The following is a 15,293-nucleotide window of genomic DNA, read 5'->3' on the forward strand; positions in this document are numbered from 1 at the left end:
ACTATACATTATGCACAAAAGCGAGCCGTACCAAACTGAACCGTACCGTACCATGCAGTGGAAAAGCGCCATTATACTATGCCATATGTACTCACCAGTATATTGTATGAATTTTATAAATTTATTTTGGCATTCAGCATCGGGGTCTGAGAACCCCATCCCTCTCTGCTACATATGAAGCTGTGATAGTTGAGTGCAAGTGTCCAATGTCCCACAACTGAAGTAAGTAAGTAAGTGCATCATCCGAGTATTTGAAGTGAAGTTTTCACTGGGAATATACTCACACTACTAAAAAATAGCATAAGTGCAAGATGGGGATGCACTTAAAGTTCACGGTTGTATTTGAAAGGGCAGAGCTGAGAAAAAAAAATCTGTGAGTAGTCTCTCTATTCTGGACCAATTCACTCAAACTCATTTTATGATTTAAGAAGGAAGTGTATGAACTACTTTTGAATCTTTCACAATATCTTTACTTAACCTACAATATCTTTACATCTATGATCCAGTTAAAATTATGTGATAAATGATCAAATTCCCTTATTTTTGCTGTTACATTCTCATCTCATCAGCTGCTTCGCATTTATTGCTAACGCATCTCATTCACAGTGACCACTTATTTAATTTTGCAAACTTCTACACTATCGACAATCTCAAAAGTCTAAAAAATCTGAAATATAAAAATGACTAATTTAGTAAAAATAGATGTTTACATTTTCTGAAGGAGAATATAAATTGAAAGCTTTCTCTATTCAATGAGGTCATATAATTTAGTCAATGTTATAATTAATTTGATTAGACATTGAACTTTCATTGTATTTGAAAATACATCCCTTGAGACCACAATTTTGGTTGAGATTGTAAACCAGTGCTACAGTATATGTAGCAATTGCTATAACCTGTTGGAGTAGTAAGGACCTATAAAATATTAGTTATGAAACTGCATTAGCTGTGTGAATAGCTGTGGTTTTGGTCAGGTCAGTGGGCCTGTGTTCATTTGTCGAGAGGTCTGACACTGCCACTCAAACTGACAGTGTTCTGAGACCATGTTTGGTATTACGCCTATTCATACTTCATTGGTAACACCCCTGTGCTATTGTTTGGTTATCTATGTGTTGTGCTTTATTAGAACGGGACAGATTGCATCAGCGATTTATCATCCTCAGTGAAAGTGAGAGTCTGAGGGCAAAAGTCTCTGGCACACAATGCATCACCTCAATGTGCGCTGACTGTCACCCATGAAAAAAACAAACAAACAAATGAAACTCAGTCATGTTCCTAATGTCCTGCCCAATTCCAGGCACTTTCCTTTGTGTCCTTAGACAAGGGAAATGAATGCCCCTGTAGCTGATTAAATCGGCAGACATGGCTTATGAACTGAACACACTGTAATACAGCAAACCTTGCTCTGAAGTCTTTTTCTACTGTAAGGATTTGTTATTGTGTGGTAACACAAATTTCTGCCTAGGCTAGTCCATTGCAAAGATAATCATCTCACCATCTGCTGATCAACCACACATAAAGCTTATAGCAAGAATCTAATGCATGTATTACTGTATTTGATCGCATTTTATTGCATGCAAACACTTCAATGAAGCCAGTACCTGGTGATACACCAAATATTGAGATTGCAATTTTATTTATTTTGGTATATTACTTAAATATTGTGTGCATAGTGTCCAGTACACATTTTATTTCACCTTATAAAAGCAAAATCACCACAGTTTAGTACTGGAGCTACAATATTAACCTCTTTTAACCCTTTTTACTGTAGATGCAATATGAACTCGTAACTCTCTGGATCAAACAGGCTTTAGTGATGGATACAACATATATGTAAGGAAAATCTTCTTTGTTAATGTACTATACCGTTTATTTTTAATCTACAATGCTCAAAATCCCAGGGATACCAGCATCAGGCTGTTTGTCTGTTTCCAGCTTAGGCACAATTATAACCAGAGGCACATGAAAGTGTGTCATAAAGCGACAGCATTTTACTTGGAGGTTTTCTGCATATTAGATAAAACGATAAGAGATCTCTTTCATATATCTGTTGTTTCACTTAGACAGTAATGAGACCATATTGGAGAGCTAAACGAGTGTCCTGCTTTTCAGATTTTTATCTTACCCCTTGTAATCTCATGTGTGTCTCCTCTACATCAGGGGAGATCTCTGTGTCACAATTTGTTGTACGCTGTACACTGTAAAAAAAGTTGTTTTAAAGTTGTAAATAAAACAAAGATTAATGGAGTATGTTTTACAAACCGCACCTGAGACGTAGTACCCCAGAGAGCAGTCTGGACGATGGGGCGGGGCGACACTTTTAGGCGGGGCGACACGTGTCGCTCCGCCCACCCCCGATTTAATTAGTTTATAATACCGCAATCTTATTGGTCTAGATGATTCAGGTCTTAGCATGCGCATTCGTTTATGTACGATTTTGTGAATGATTTGGCCGTATCAAAGAAATATTAAATGCTTACTTTAATCGTATCTTATTATCGGTTTGCCATGGTAATTTTTGTTAATATCTACTGGTTAATACTTTATTATACTTAAGACACAGTATAGATTAAGTTATTGTTTAAAAACGAACGCTTGGTGACGATACTTGTACTTCAGGGAGATGTTTTACATTAGATTAGTGCGTCATTCACTTGGCTTCTTCATATTTCTATCAGGATCGGTGGATCAGCAAAAACTCGGGATTTTACGCAAATGATGATAATTCAGTGTAAGAATGTAAGCAGCTGATTTAAAACTCTAAAGCATGACCGTTTTTTGTTGTCATTTTTTTTAACGAGATGTGTTGTCCAATGCTTGCATTATTTGGTACAAAGTGCAAATAAAATGGTTAATGGAAAAACACGTTTCCTGGTTGTTTACCTGTTCATACAATATGAGGGCCTATTGGTTCTGTAAAGCCCTATGTTATAGTTTTTAAAGATTCATGTTTTCTAATAAGTGTCAACCGGTTATGTACGACTGTCTATCTGTGACTGTGACATCAGGTATATTAAAAATCCAATTGTTTATTCATCCACCATCGCATTGCGTGTTCATGTTTTTATCATCGTTTATGTAGGCTACGGGATAAAAATGGTTTCAAATATTAACACTCACATATAGGCTAGCTGCATAACCATAAAAAAAAACCCACTGCTGTAAATCTGTGCAATTATAATAGACTATAATAAAATAAATAAAACACCCAGCAGAGAAGTGATATGAACATGTAGGCCAATTGCTTAAATACGCTCTTGAGCACATAGCCTACATTATAATATTTGCTATAGATCGACATAACATCTGTTTTAGTAAAAAAAAAAAAAAAAATTCACATTGCAGCGCTGCACGGATTTTATTCCCATTGTACGCACAAAACCCAATGGCCAGGGGCCTCATTTATAAACGTTGCGCACGCACAAAAGAAGGCGTACGCCGCTCTCTACGCAACAATTGGTATTTATAAAAAGCAAACTTGACGGGAAAATGTGCGGTCCTTCACGCAAGCTCTGACCCAGGCGTACGCACAAAAACGGGTGAAATGAGAAATGGCGACACCGTCGGCAGATGGAAGAAACACGTGAAAGTGTGTGAAACTGTAGACCGTTGTGTAAAATAAATGGCAATACTGCCTCTCATAAATAACACGAAGACTTCACAAAGCAAGTCTTACAATCAACAGCCTACACGAACACCCGTTTGATCGATCTGAAACAGAAATGCAAATTAATATTCCAAAAAGAAAAGTCAAATATGTTCTGCAATAATATTGGCATGTTATACAATTCATCCTCATAAATAAGATGGTAAACAGAACGAAATAATGTACAAAACTGATATTCTCGCCAATGTGTCCGTCTGGCGGAGCAGATATAGATGCAATTAGATAGTCAGTCAGATAGATATATAATTAGGGAGATATATAGCCTAGATAGATTTATAGACAGATAGATAAATAGTTGTATTATTTGTCCTCTGGGGAAAGTTGTTTTCATACTAAAAATGTCTTAATCAGCTACGGAATCATGGTATTCATGCATATGCCTTTAGTTTGTTTTATTTTTGATTAAATAACGTATGACGTAGCCTATGTCTCAACCATTCAGAAAGCTGCAAGAAATTACATTTGCGCTGAACTAATTCCCATTTCCAAGTAGATTATAACCAACATCTGTAGCTTGTCAGATGCAATTAAATGGATGGAAATAAAATGCCCCATCACAATGCGTAATGACGCACAATGGCTGATCTTGCGCTCTTAGAAGATGTGGCAAATGGAAGGATTCGGAGTGAACGCATCTTCAGACAGCAAGAAGATTTGCTGGCAAATGAGGACGAGTGGCTCATGAGCCGGTTCCGACTTCCTCGAGCTGTCCTGTTGGACCTCTGCGGTCTTTTGGCCCCCGCGTTACAGAGGAGCACTCGGAGGAACCATGCCGTGCCAGTCCCACTTCAAGTCCTAACAACACTAGGATTCCTGGCGACTGGCACTTTTCAGAGGGAATTGGCTGACAGGTCAGGCATATCTCAGCCGACCCTTAGGCGGATAATGCCAGACGTTTTAAAAGGCATAATAGCTTTGTCCCATGAGTGCATAAAGTTTCCATACACGGCGGGTGAACAGGCAAACAAGAAAGCTCAATTTGCAGCTATGTACGGTTTCCCAAACGTTATCGGTGCTATTGACTGCACTCATGTTGCCATAAGGGCACCGAATGTGAATGAAAATGCTTTCATTAATCGAAAGCATTTCCATTCGATCAATGTCCAAATTATTTGTGATGCAGACATGTTGCTCACTAACGTAGTAGCTCGGTGGCCTGGGTCAACCCATGACTCATTCATTTTAAGACACAGCAGTGTTGGGCGCAGACTCGAGGCTGGTGCTGTGCGTGATGGCTGGCTTCTAGGTAGGCTACGTTTGATTACTAGACATTTTACTGTACTTCAAAGTCTTAACCCTTTCACTATCCTTGCAGGGGACAGTGGATATCCCCTCAAACAGTGGCTGCTTACACCTTTCCTCAATCCACATAATGCAGAGGAAAGGCACTACAACGTGTGCCACAGCCGAGCTCGCGCTATAGTGGAGCGCACCATCGGCCTGTTTAAGGCCAGATGGCGCTGCCTCGACTGCACTAGAGGGAGGTTATTGTACACTCCTGAAAAGGTGTCCAAAATCGTGCTGGCATGTGCTGTGCTACACAATGTGGCACAGCTTAAAAACGTGCCTCTACCCCCTGACGCCGATTGCTGTGTTGGCCCCGACCCTGACCCCCATCCCCAGGCATTTGAGCCAAATGCTGCTGCTGTGCGCCAGCGTTTGGAAGTGATGCGTCGCTTGTAAAGAACAACAAAAGGTGTGGAAAAATATATTATTTATTCAAGAATTCCCTCATTGTGCTGTTTATTTCAGTTAGGACAGTCTTGATTTCACCCAACTCCTTTGCCACCTCTCTGACTGAGTTAATGACTTCCCTCTGCATTTCAAGGACTGCATCGGTGAGGACACGCCCGCTGCTGGAGGGTTGAGAGCCGCCTGCCGTGGAGACGCTGGGCACAGACGGCTGCTCAGCTGCAGCCTCTGAACCACTGGCACTGGCCCAGCTAGAACACCCAGCGACTGAAATAAAGATTGTTCTATATGAATAAATTGTAATCGTGTAGCCTACATACATGTGACTTGACTGCATTCATTTGACTTATTTCACTTACCTGTGTCATCCGGTGCATCTGGCGCGTCAGTGTCCCCCTCCGCCTCAGTCACCACTCCACTTAATAGGGATTCCCCAATAATTGCCGACAGTCTCTCATCAAGAGGGGTCAGCTCCGGTGTCCCCTTTCCCCCACCCGTGGCAGACACACTCTGGCGATGGAGCGCTAGACGCTTTTTTGCCTCGACTTTGATGTCTGACCATTTCTTTTTTATTTCGGCCACAGTCCGAGGTTGTGAGGCTACAGCATTTACAGCGTCTGCAACCTTTTGCCACTCAAGTGCCTTTTTGGCATTAGTAATGCTCACACTGTGCCCTCCAAACAACATTTTTCTCCTCTTTTCCACCTCGCCAACGATAACTTCTACTTCACATTGAGTGAAGTTACGTTTTTTTGATTTCCTCTCTATGTTTGCCATAATTTCACAATCTATGAATATTAACTTGTGGGCGTTTCATGGACTATTTATGGGCAACTATGAGCGTGACATGAAGCCGCAGAAGCTGCGCTACATTTAGAATTGATTGGGATTTATTAAGGAAAAAATGCGTAGGATGTGCGTGCGCACGGTTTTATAAATCCGAATATTTCTGTGCGTACGCACGTCCTATGTTTCATCCGTACGCCACTTCTGACGCAAAACCTACGCAAAGTTTTATAAATGAGGCCCCAGGGCTTGCTATTTGGTAGCCTATTATTGTCTTATTTGTCACCGTGGTTTTGCTTTAAAATAAATAAAAAAAAACACACTTTCGGATTTATCCTTTGTTTTACTGAAATTCATAATTATCATAATTTCTGTAAAATCCAGAATTTGTGTTTATTCACTGATCCTAATGGAAAAACAAAGAAGCATAAACGAATGATGTAAAATTACGGAGCCCTGCATGACATGCGGAAAAATATTGTCTAAATCAGCCCACATAGAAATTATCTCTCCTTTGATATGCCAGTAATTTCATGCAGTCATGCTCATTGCCCACCAAAAGTGGCACTGACTTACCTGCAGGGTAAATTAATATAGTATAGTTAGGCTAAATCTCAAACAGTGTATTATTTATCAGCAACATATTTTGTGATATCGCCAAGCCATAAAAACTGCTCAATATTAAAGCTTACAATATGACTTTTTGTAAAGCTGCTTTGAAACGATGTGAATTGCGAATACATTTTGACAGTAACTTCATCTAACTTGATTTGTAAGTTCATCAAAACGTTATCCAATTGATCGACACGTGTCGCCCCGCCTAAAAGTGTCGCCCCGCCCCATCGTCCAGACTGCACTCTGGGGCTACTCCCTGAGACCGCGTCTCTCTGTAGGCAAGGGCGTGGTCACTCAGTACCACAACATCCAATAGGAAAATTCAACTGCAGTAGCCACCATTCAACCTGAAGAGGGCAGCACTCTTAAAACACTTTATAGCCAAATGTCAAAAATGTTACTCAAATCAATGATCAGCTTTAATACAGCCCCAAGTCTTACAGATTATTAACTGAAAAAAGTTGTTTTAGGATTTAGTTACCCTTTAAGGTGATCTGAGCTTTAAAAGAGCAACCAAATATCTCCAAGCCTCTGTGGCATTATCATTCTAACCATCTCATTGACAGGCAGAGAAAGAGTGCAAATCAATTTATCAATGACAAAACAATTATAATCGCTATATTTGTACTTTGTTGTTGTCAACAGTTGTGTCTTACCAAGTTATTTGCATGAGTGCATTTGCATCAAATCCTCAGCGGGATTTTTGTGGTCTGTCCCTGATGTTTCCTTCAGAAATGAATTTTATGACTAAGCAGGATAGAAATAAGAGTGAGCTGTGTTAGTGTATTTGAATGATGGATGATTTACAGCGGTGGGGAAAGCACTCAGGGTCTTGTTATGTAACACATATAAATGGCCATGTCAAACACTCATTAATTTGATGGGAAGAAGAGACCTTCACCAAGCAGAATAAAAGCCACCTGGCTCATTTTGCTTAAAAAAGAAAAATGCTAATGTTGTGGTGGATACTCGGTTGCTGCTCATTTGTACCCGTAAGATCCATTTATGTTTGTATAAACTGTTATTTATTCCATTGAAAGGAAGATGACTTTTCATTATGCCTGTTAAATTCAAAGTGAGTGAAAATCAGTTACGATAAAGGCGATAAACACAATGAATGTCAAAGTCAGTGAGAGTCTGGTTTGTATTGTGATGCCTTGCAGCCTTCCATTAAGACAATAGAATGCAGTGTTTTAGCAAGGAACAATGCATCTGCCATTCACCAGGAGATGTGTTTAGGTAGAGTGGAAGAAAGTGGAGCAGGGTTCAGTGAAGACAGCAGCAGAGAGTTAAGAGTTATTTGACGGGGTGACGTGCATTTGACTAATGAAATGAACCGTGAGTTGTACGGCAGCTGTGCTCAGTTGGTGATGCTTGCGAGAGTAATGTGTTTTTCAGCTGGATTTGGGCCTATCCTATTGTGAAGAATACATTACAGTTCATGACACCCATGAGACGCTGTAGTGTTTAGCCAAGACACTACCGTCATGCAGCTGCCTGGTGCTCGTGCACCTGAATAAAACAAAAACAGTGTGTGTGTGTTTTTTTTAATTTTATTTAAAGAAACAACTTTTATTTCAACTGTGTTGGCAACATACCAATGTTTTTTTTCTTTTCTTTTTTAAATTTTATAAATGAATGTCTTATCTTGACCACCATACCTTTAATAAAAATAAACATTATTAGAGGTGACTAACAACCACTATGGTAACATGTGCCTTATTTGATCAAAATATATATGGTTGCATTTTTATACATTATGAGACAAAAAATGCTTGAGAACTCAGAAGTCAGATGTGAGGGAACAGAATACACAGTATTACACACAGTCTTGTAGAAAGAACTGACATGAGAGAGTGCCTTCTTTCACATTTATGAAATGAAAAATGAGACCGCTGACCAGTTCATGCAAAAAAAAAGTTGATAAAAAGATTAAAAAACAAACAAAAAAACAACAACAACAAAAACAAAACAAAAAACAATGCAATCTCAAAAGACTAAGTCATTTATGATTCAAACTCAGATACTCCAATAAGAACAATGCTAAAATTAAAACCATAGTGAACTGGAAAACAAACAAAAATACGTTAATTAAGCATTGAAAAAAATAAAATAAAATAAATTAAGAGAGCCATGCATTTAGCAAGGCAAGCGTTTCTGGATGTCAGTTGAGTGGGTGGCACAGTTGTGAAGCTCTAATTCACATAGACTCCTTTTAAATTTTTTTTGTTGTTTTTCATCATGCTTCATATAGAATCCATTTTACATCCAAATCTGAGACAGATCTTCTACACAAGTCCCAGAAAATAAAATGGCCTTCTCATTATTATTCTGATATTTTTATTTTCTCCAAAGTCATATGCCATCCTTCTCTGTGAAGTGCCATAATGGTAGATATATTTATATATATTTATAGATACATAGTTATATTTTCCCTTTGTTGTTTGGTACATAGTGAAATCATTGCGAGTTGTTTGGCTGTGGTCTCTTAGTAGGCAAACAGGAAGGGGAGGAGCTTATGCAGGATCAGCAGAGTGATGTAAAGGAGTGGCTCAGTGGCTGCCATGTTTTCAGAACCTGCAAATGTCAGCGAGAGAGACAGAAATGTCTGTTAGATCACATGCACTGTCACATATAAAATTAATATCATCAGTTTTTTTTAACATTCATTTACCAAGAACATTAGCATTAGTTGGACAAACAGAGCATCTTCATTGCTTTTAGTCTGAGGACATTTTTTGCATCAAAATCTGATTCAGCATTTGGGCCATATTTCACATCATTAAAGTCCTTCAAATGGCTCTTTTATCACCTCATTCCTCCATCGAAGTTGACAATCTCATTTTACAAGACCGAAATGCAGTGAGCTCCGCTGGAGTTGTTGAAAAAACATGGCGCCACCGCTCCTAACATGGAAATAATAGCCCTATAGGGCCTCCATGTAAACTACTTGCCCTCATGTGGAAACTACATGACATATCCTCTCTGTGACTGACAGCAAAACAGCAGCCCACGGGCCTTTTGAGTGCTAGCCAACAACGGCACAGCAGAATACAGAAACCAATTGTGACATGAACGCACTTATACGAACACGCAAGAAAATGCCAGAAGGATCCATTTAGATCACACATCCCTCCAATATACAAATGTATGCACATTCTCACACAACATAAACACACTAGTAATGATTCATTGCTTAACGGGGCTGCAGCGCCGCTGACTTTTAGAGTGTGAAGCGGCCGTATGTTTTCTGCAATTCTGATTTTCCCATGGCCATTTCTCACGACTCTCCTTTACTCTTACTCTCCCATCATCCCCAAGCAGATTAGCACGGTGTGCCAGGCTGCTTCGTGACAGGAACATTGCGCACGTCACGCTAGCACGACATCACACAAGCTCTAGGAGCATGTCTTACAGTGGGCTCCTGGAGCGTGTCCATATGTCTTTTGAACCCAAGTTTATTTTGCTTCCTCTCTTCGATCATCATAATTGGAGAGGGAGTAGGATGGTGTTGTACTCGTGCATGGTTGGTTGTGTTAGTTCAAGGCGGTTGGAGGAATAGTGTGGTTAAATTTCATGCTCTTTCTGCAAAGTCTAACATTACAGTAGGGCTTACTCTTGATTTGACACAAAGAAACATTCAGCTTTTCCTCTTTATACTTTGTATTAGTATTTCTGTATGAAGACATAACAGACATAACTTTAAAACCCTTATATATTGGAGCTATAGTGGATCACACATTTTCTGAAACCAGAGGATCGTCCTTCAAAATGTCACTCTGCACGCAATGAAAATCTCTTACCAAGGGACATGATAGATACACAAAAGATTAGACTAAACAAGGGTAAGTGAATACATGAACAGACGTGCAAATCAGCTAAAATGGCAAAGTCATGACCCTGTCTGCTGTGGAAATAATTACAGTCACCATCGACGCAGAGGGCTTCTGCGTCCAGCTCATTACTCACATGTCATCGGTAATCTCCTCCTCTTCCTCATTTAACCCTCTAGAAAAGGACATTAATCTGTCTGTTCGCTTAATAACATATTTAATGAACACACCCCAGTGATCGAGGTCAGTGCCACTTTTAATAATATTTTATAACCTTTGAGGGATTATGGTTCTCATTCGGTTGTGTAGAAATGTGAAAGGTAAATCACATGCTTGCAAAAAAAAATTAAAAAAAATAGCCCACATTGTTTTTTTAATAATTAAAGCTGGTCAAAAAAGAGTGACTTGTCTTCTGGTGAATTGAATTGTAAGGATATTTAAGATATATGTGAATTTAGGCACGTCTTCAGCAGACTGACTGCATGCAGAATATTTAACATTTATTTCTAGGTCATTTGTTCCCATTGCCCCTTTTCTCACTCTTTTAACTATATGCTACATGAAGCATCCTGCCTCAGGTCTCTCCACAACCTTGATATTACATTTTCATGTGGACCAATCACTGTAAAAGCAGAATTCTCTTAACCGACCCTGTTCTTTTCTAGACCCGAATGCTTAAATGTATCAGCTCACAGTAATATTCCCTTCTGTCCAGCCCTCGGGCCATGCACAAATGACCTGACATTCTCCATTAGCTTCTCCTGATGCAATGCAGATTGCCTTAATGATGGCAAACCATCTTGATCTATGTGCAGTCCACTTATGAATCATTGTATACCGGCAGTAACATTAGTATTATAAATGCAGTGTTCTTGCTGCATTACAGGATTTGTAAAAAAATAAGTCACATGTCACATTTTGCTTTTATCAGCGGTTTTTACTCCCTTCTGATCTCGGCAGGTGTTCTTACGCAGAGCTATAATGGCCCTTGAGGGCCCACTGGAGGATCAGAAGCAGTGGACTAAAGATGAAGGATTAGAGGGTTATGGTGTGATCATATCTGTTGAGCTGAGGCCGTGTCCCTCTCCCTCTGAGGGATAATAGAGTTTCAGCAGCACACTCTGCACACCTCAAAATCCAATTGACTATGGATTGTCGAAGCCTTGCTTTATAAGCTGCTGGCATATGTTTGGCCATCCCAGCATGCCTGTGAATGCGGAGGCTGGTATAGTAAATCAATGACACCTTTGAATGATTTCTCGTTTCAAGTACTTAGGATGCTAATGGATCTAAAATGAATTATAATATAAAAACCTTGGTACAAAGCAATGCGATTATGATATCTTCATACAAAGAAAGCCTATGAAAAGGAAAATAAGAAACATGATGATAAACAATCAATGATAATGGAAATGAAAAAGGGTGGGAGACACTTGTTCCCTCTGGTCTGGACATGAGCAGAGCTTCAGCGAACAAGAAGATTTAAGCCCGAATGGCTGAAAAAGAGGGAATATTGATCAAACACAATCAGTATTCTGTATTCTGGCAATTGACCTGTTTTAGCCATTTCACCTATAAAAAGACAAAGACAATCGGTTACTGTAAATGTTATAGACCCTAGTTAGGGTAATGATATTTAAACTTTTTGACAGGAAAAAAACAAGTCTGTGAGGGATAGAAGTACAGAGGATTCAATGGATTGTACTGTTGTTTAGCAACATATGGATTTTGTTCAGTTGATGAAATTTCTTTCTGAGAAAAAAATCAGTAGAACAAATCTACATAAAATAGTTTTGAAAGCTGTTCTGAACATAATGTGATCGAAGACCTTGCTACAGTGCGTGCCTTATTTACATCCACGTTAAATTCAAAATGCCGTCTAATCTGGCTAACGTATATAGGATGCATGTTTTGGCAGCTAACCATTACACTGTGTCCTAACCAGATGCAACGAGGTAAAGCAACAAATGATACAAAGAATCTCATCCACTTTAATCAGAATTTTTGTTCTTACCATCTGTTATCATGATATCTTTTCAGCTGTAGCATGTCATGAGAGGCAGGCTCTGTTTCCACCTGATATTAATAAGGTATGCATTGTCCATGATCCGATCATGTGCCGACTGTGGTGAAGCACCATCTACTCACCGCCTAGTCATTTAAAGGTGCAGTCACATGTAACATTGTTCGGTGTTTTTCATTGACATTTCAAAAGGAATCCATGCAATCATGAATTCTGGTAATTAAGGGTGAAAGTTTCCCCACACAGAAAAAAAAAAAAGTTTCCCCACACAGACTTCACATATGATTCAACAGAAAGCTGCTTGGTTGGAAAGTGACTTCTGTTTGATCTGTGCTTCATACATCTACACTATTGACAATAGACAATGGACATTTTTTACCCATGAAATTTTCTCTAAATTTTGTTAATGTGACTGCACCTTAAAATGTGATCGTTCTGGGAAGTGTTGTGACAAATTGCAGCTGCCTTTCATATTCTTTTCATTCGACTCTTTTTCCACTCATTCATAAGCCATATAAAAATAGTTAATTCATTAATAGTATTCATACATAGCACTCAACGCTGAAAGTGATGTAGATTCTGACGAAATACGAAGGGCATATCTCAATGAAATTCAAACAAAACCGGTAACAGAAGACTCATTTGAAAAGCAGATGGAAATGGTAATGTGATTGGTGGGGCCTGATAAAAATGTGCAAACAGAAAGAACTGTCCTGGCTATTTTGTGATCAATCGGATTGCGTTAGGCCTACTATTTCTGTGTTTGGTGTGGATGGACAAATTGTTTCCACCTGGTTAGACAGTGTATTGGTGTAAGTGTAAAACAAAGTAAGATCCCATTTACAGTAGTAAATAGTGGCAAATACTGTGTAGCAAATAGCATATTGCTTTCACTATGTGCAAATAGTAGATGCTATCAACAGGTCTAAATAGAAGTAACATGCTGTTTGTATCAAGGGATTGTCTGAGCTACAGTATGGTAGCAGAGTAAGTGAAATCAGTCACTGCCTACCAGGTTAGCAATTTGTGTAAATAAATACTACCATTTTGTTGTTAATTTGAAGTCCTTAGTGTTAATTAAATGAATAAATAAACACAAACCATGACCCATGTCAGGTTTAAAACTGCACTATTGAAATAGCTGACAAGGAGTCATGAAGCTCTCTTATTTTCCTCTGGATTGTCCATTTATTCGGTCACCTCCCATTTTTAAACATCTTTTTACACAGATTTTAGCCAGCTATCATATCTATTATTCATGCTGTGAAGCTTTTCTTCAGGCTTACCTGCCTCTCTCTCTCTCTCTCTCTCTCTCTCTCTCTCTCTCTCTCTCTCTCTCTCTCTCTCTCTCTGTGAGTCATGTAGCCAAATATAAGCTACTGTAGATTGAGACAACGCTCCCCTTTATTACCCTAGTGGAATCAGCAGGTACACAACTAAGCACAGTGTCCCAACATGACAGAAGCAAAGATGAAACAATTAACACTCGTCTATGAGAGCTGAAGTGCTTCCCACATAGTGACAATGCACAAACCTATCCAGTGAATAAATGTCTGCGGCGGGGGGGCTGCAGCTGGATGAGACTCATCAGTTAAATGTGAAAGCTGTCCAGCAGCACTAAACACTGGGCTTCTCCCCTAAAGCATGCAATCAACCCACCACCACAACCCCCCGCACTCGCGCTCGCTCTCGGGGGGGAATGCACTTTGATGACAGGTGTTTTAAGGTCGCAAAATGTGTGGGAGGCAAAAATGAGATGAAAAGTATGTAAAAATCAGTCAGGATTGGCACACATGGATTTTGTATAATTATCACACGCAAAATAACCAGATTGATGTCGGAGCGCATTAGATGTCGAGAGAACGTAGAGTTCTGAGAACACACACACGCACACAAACAGAGACTAGATTAAAACAGCTGTGCAGCTGGAGTGATATTAACTTATCAAGGGCGCCAAGGTCACCTGAGGTAGCATGATGCATTGTGGGTAGAGGCATTGCGTAAGCCTGTTTGTGTTTCTCCTCTTCTCATATATTTTTCTCTTGGTTGTATTTCTTTCTCTCTTTCAAAAACTATTTGCTCTTGGATTGTGTCTTTACAACTTGACTTCAGATAATTGTTTACAAACCCTGTGTCGATCCAAACCTGTTTGACTTTCATTATTGTAAAAACATTGTGAAACACACACACACACACACACACACACACACACACACACACACACACACACACACACACACACACACACACACACACACACACACACACACACACACACATATTTTGAAGAATCTTTTTGTCTTTACAATGAAAGTCAAAAGGATCAACATGGGTAAAAAAAACATTTACTTTCATTGTATGGAATGCTAAAACATTTTTCTAAATTTCCTAAAAATCCCTTTTTTCCACACAATAAATAAAGCCAAACAGGTTAGGAATGACACTGAGGGTGAGTAAATTATGATACTACTCTCTCTCTTTTTTTGGGTGAAATATCCCTTTTACACTCTCTCTCTTGCTCCATTCCTCTTTCTGATGCAAATAACCAAATGTAAGAGTAAATCTTAAAATTAACTTGTGCATTACGATTATTAAAACCTGCTGAAACTGTAAAAAATAAAATAAAATGAAAAAACATATGAAAAACAACAAAGAGCTTAATTATACAATCAGAAAG

The 15,293-nt window shown here is 39.1% G+C and overlaps 1 protein-coding gene across 2 annotated transcripts in view; it reads right to left on the reverse strand.

Moving 5' to 3' along the window:
- Positions 1 to 8,295: 8,295 nt before the first annotated feature.
- Positions 8,296 to 15,293, reverse strand: part of vstm2b (V-set and transmembrane domain containing 2B) — a 318,960-nt gene continuing 311,962 nt past the window's right edge. For both annotated transcript variants that reach the window (XM_077229291.1, XM_077229290.1), the window contains exon 5: positions 8,296 to 9,337. In XM_077229291.1, the coding sequence (XP_077085406.1) occupies positions 9,249 to 9,337 (89 nt within the window). In that variant the 3' untranslated portion in view covers positions 8,296 to 9,248. The remainder of the gene's footprint in view (positions 9,338 to 15,293) is intronic.

Source organism: Siphateles boraxobius, unplaced genomic scaffold (genome assembly GCF_051911475.1).
Source record: "Siphateles boraxobius isolate OS27281-9 unplaced genomic scaffold, OSU_SipBor_1 130, whole genome shotgun sequence".
Lineage (NCBI taxonomy): Eukaryota > Metazoa > Chordata > Actinopteri > Cypriniformes > Leuciscidae > Siphateles > Siphateles boraxobius.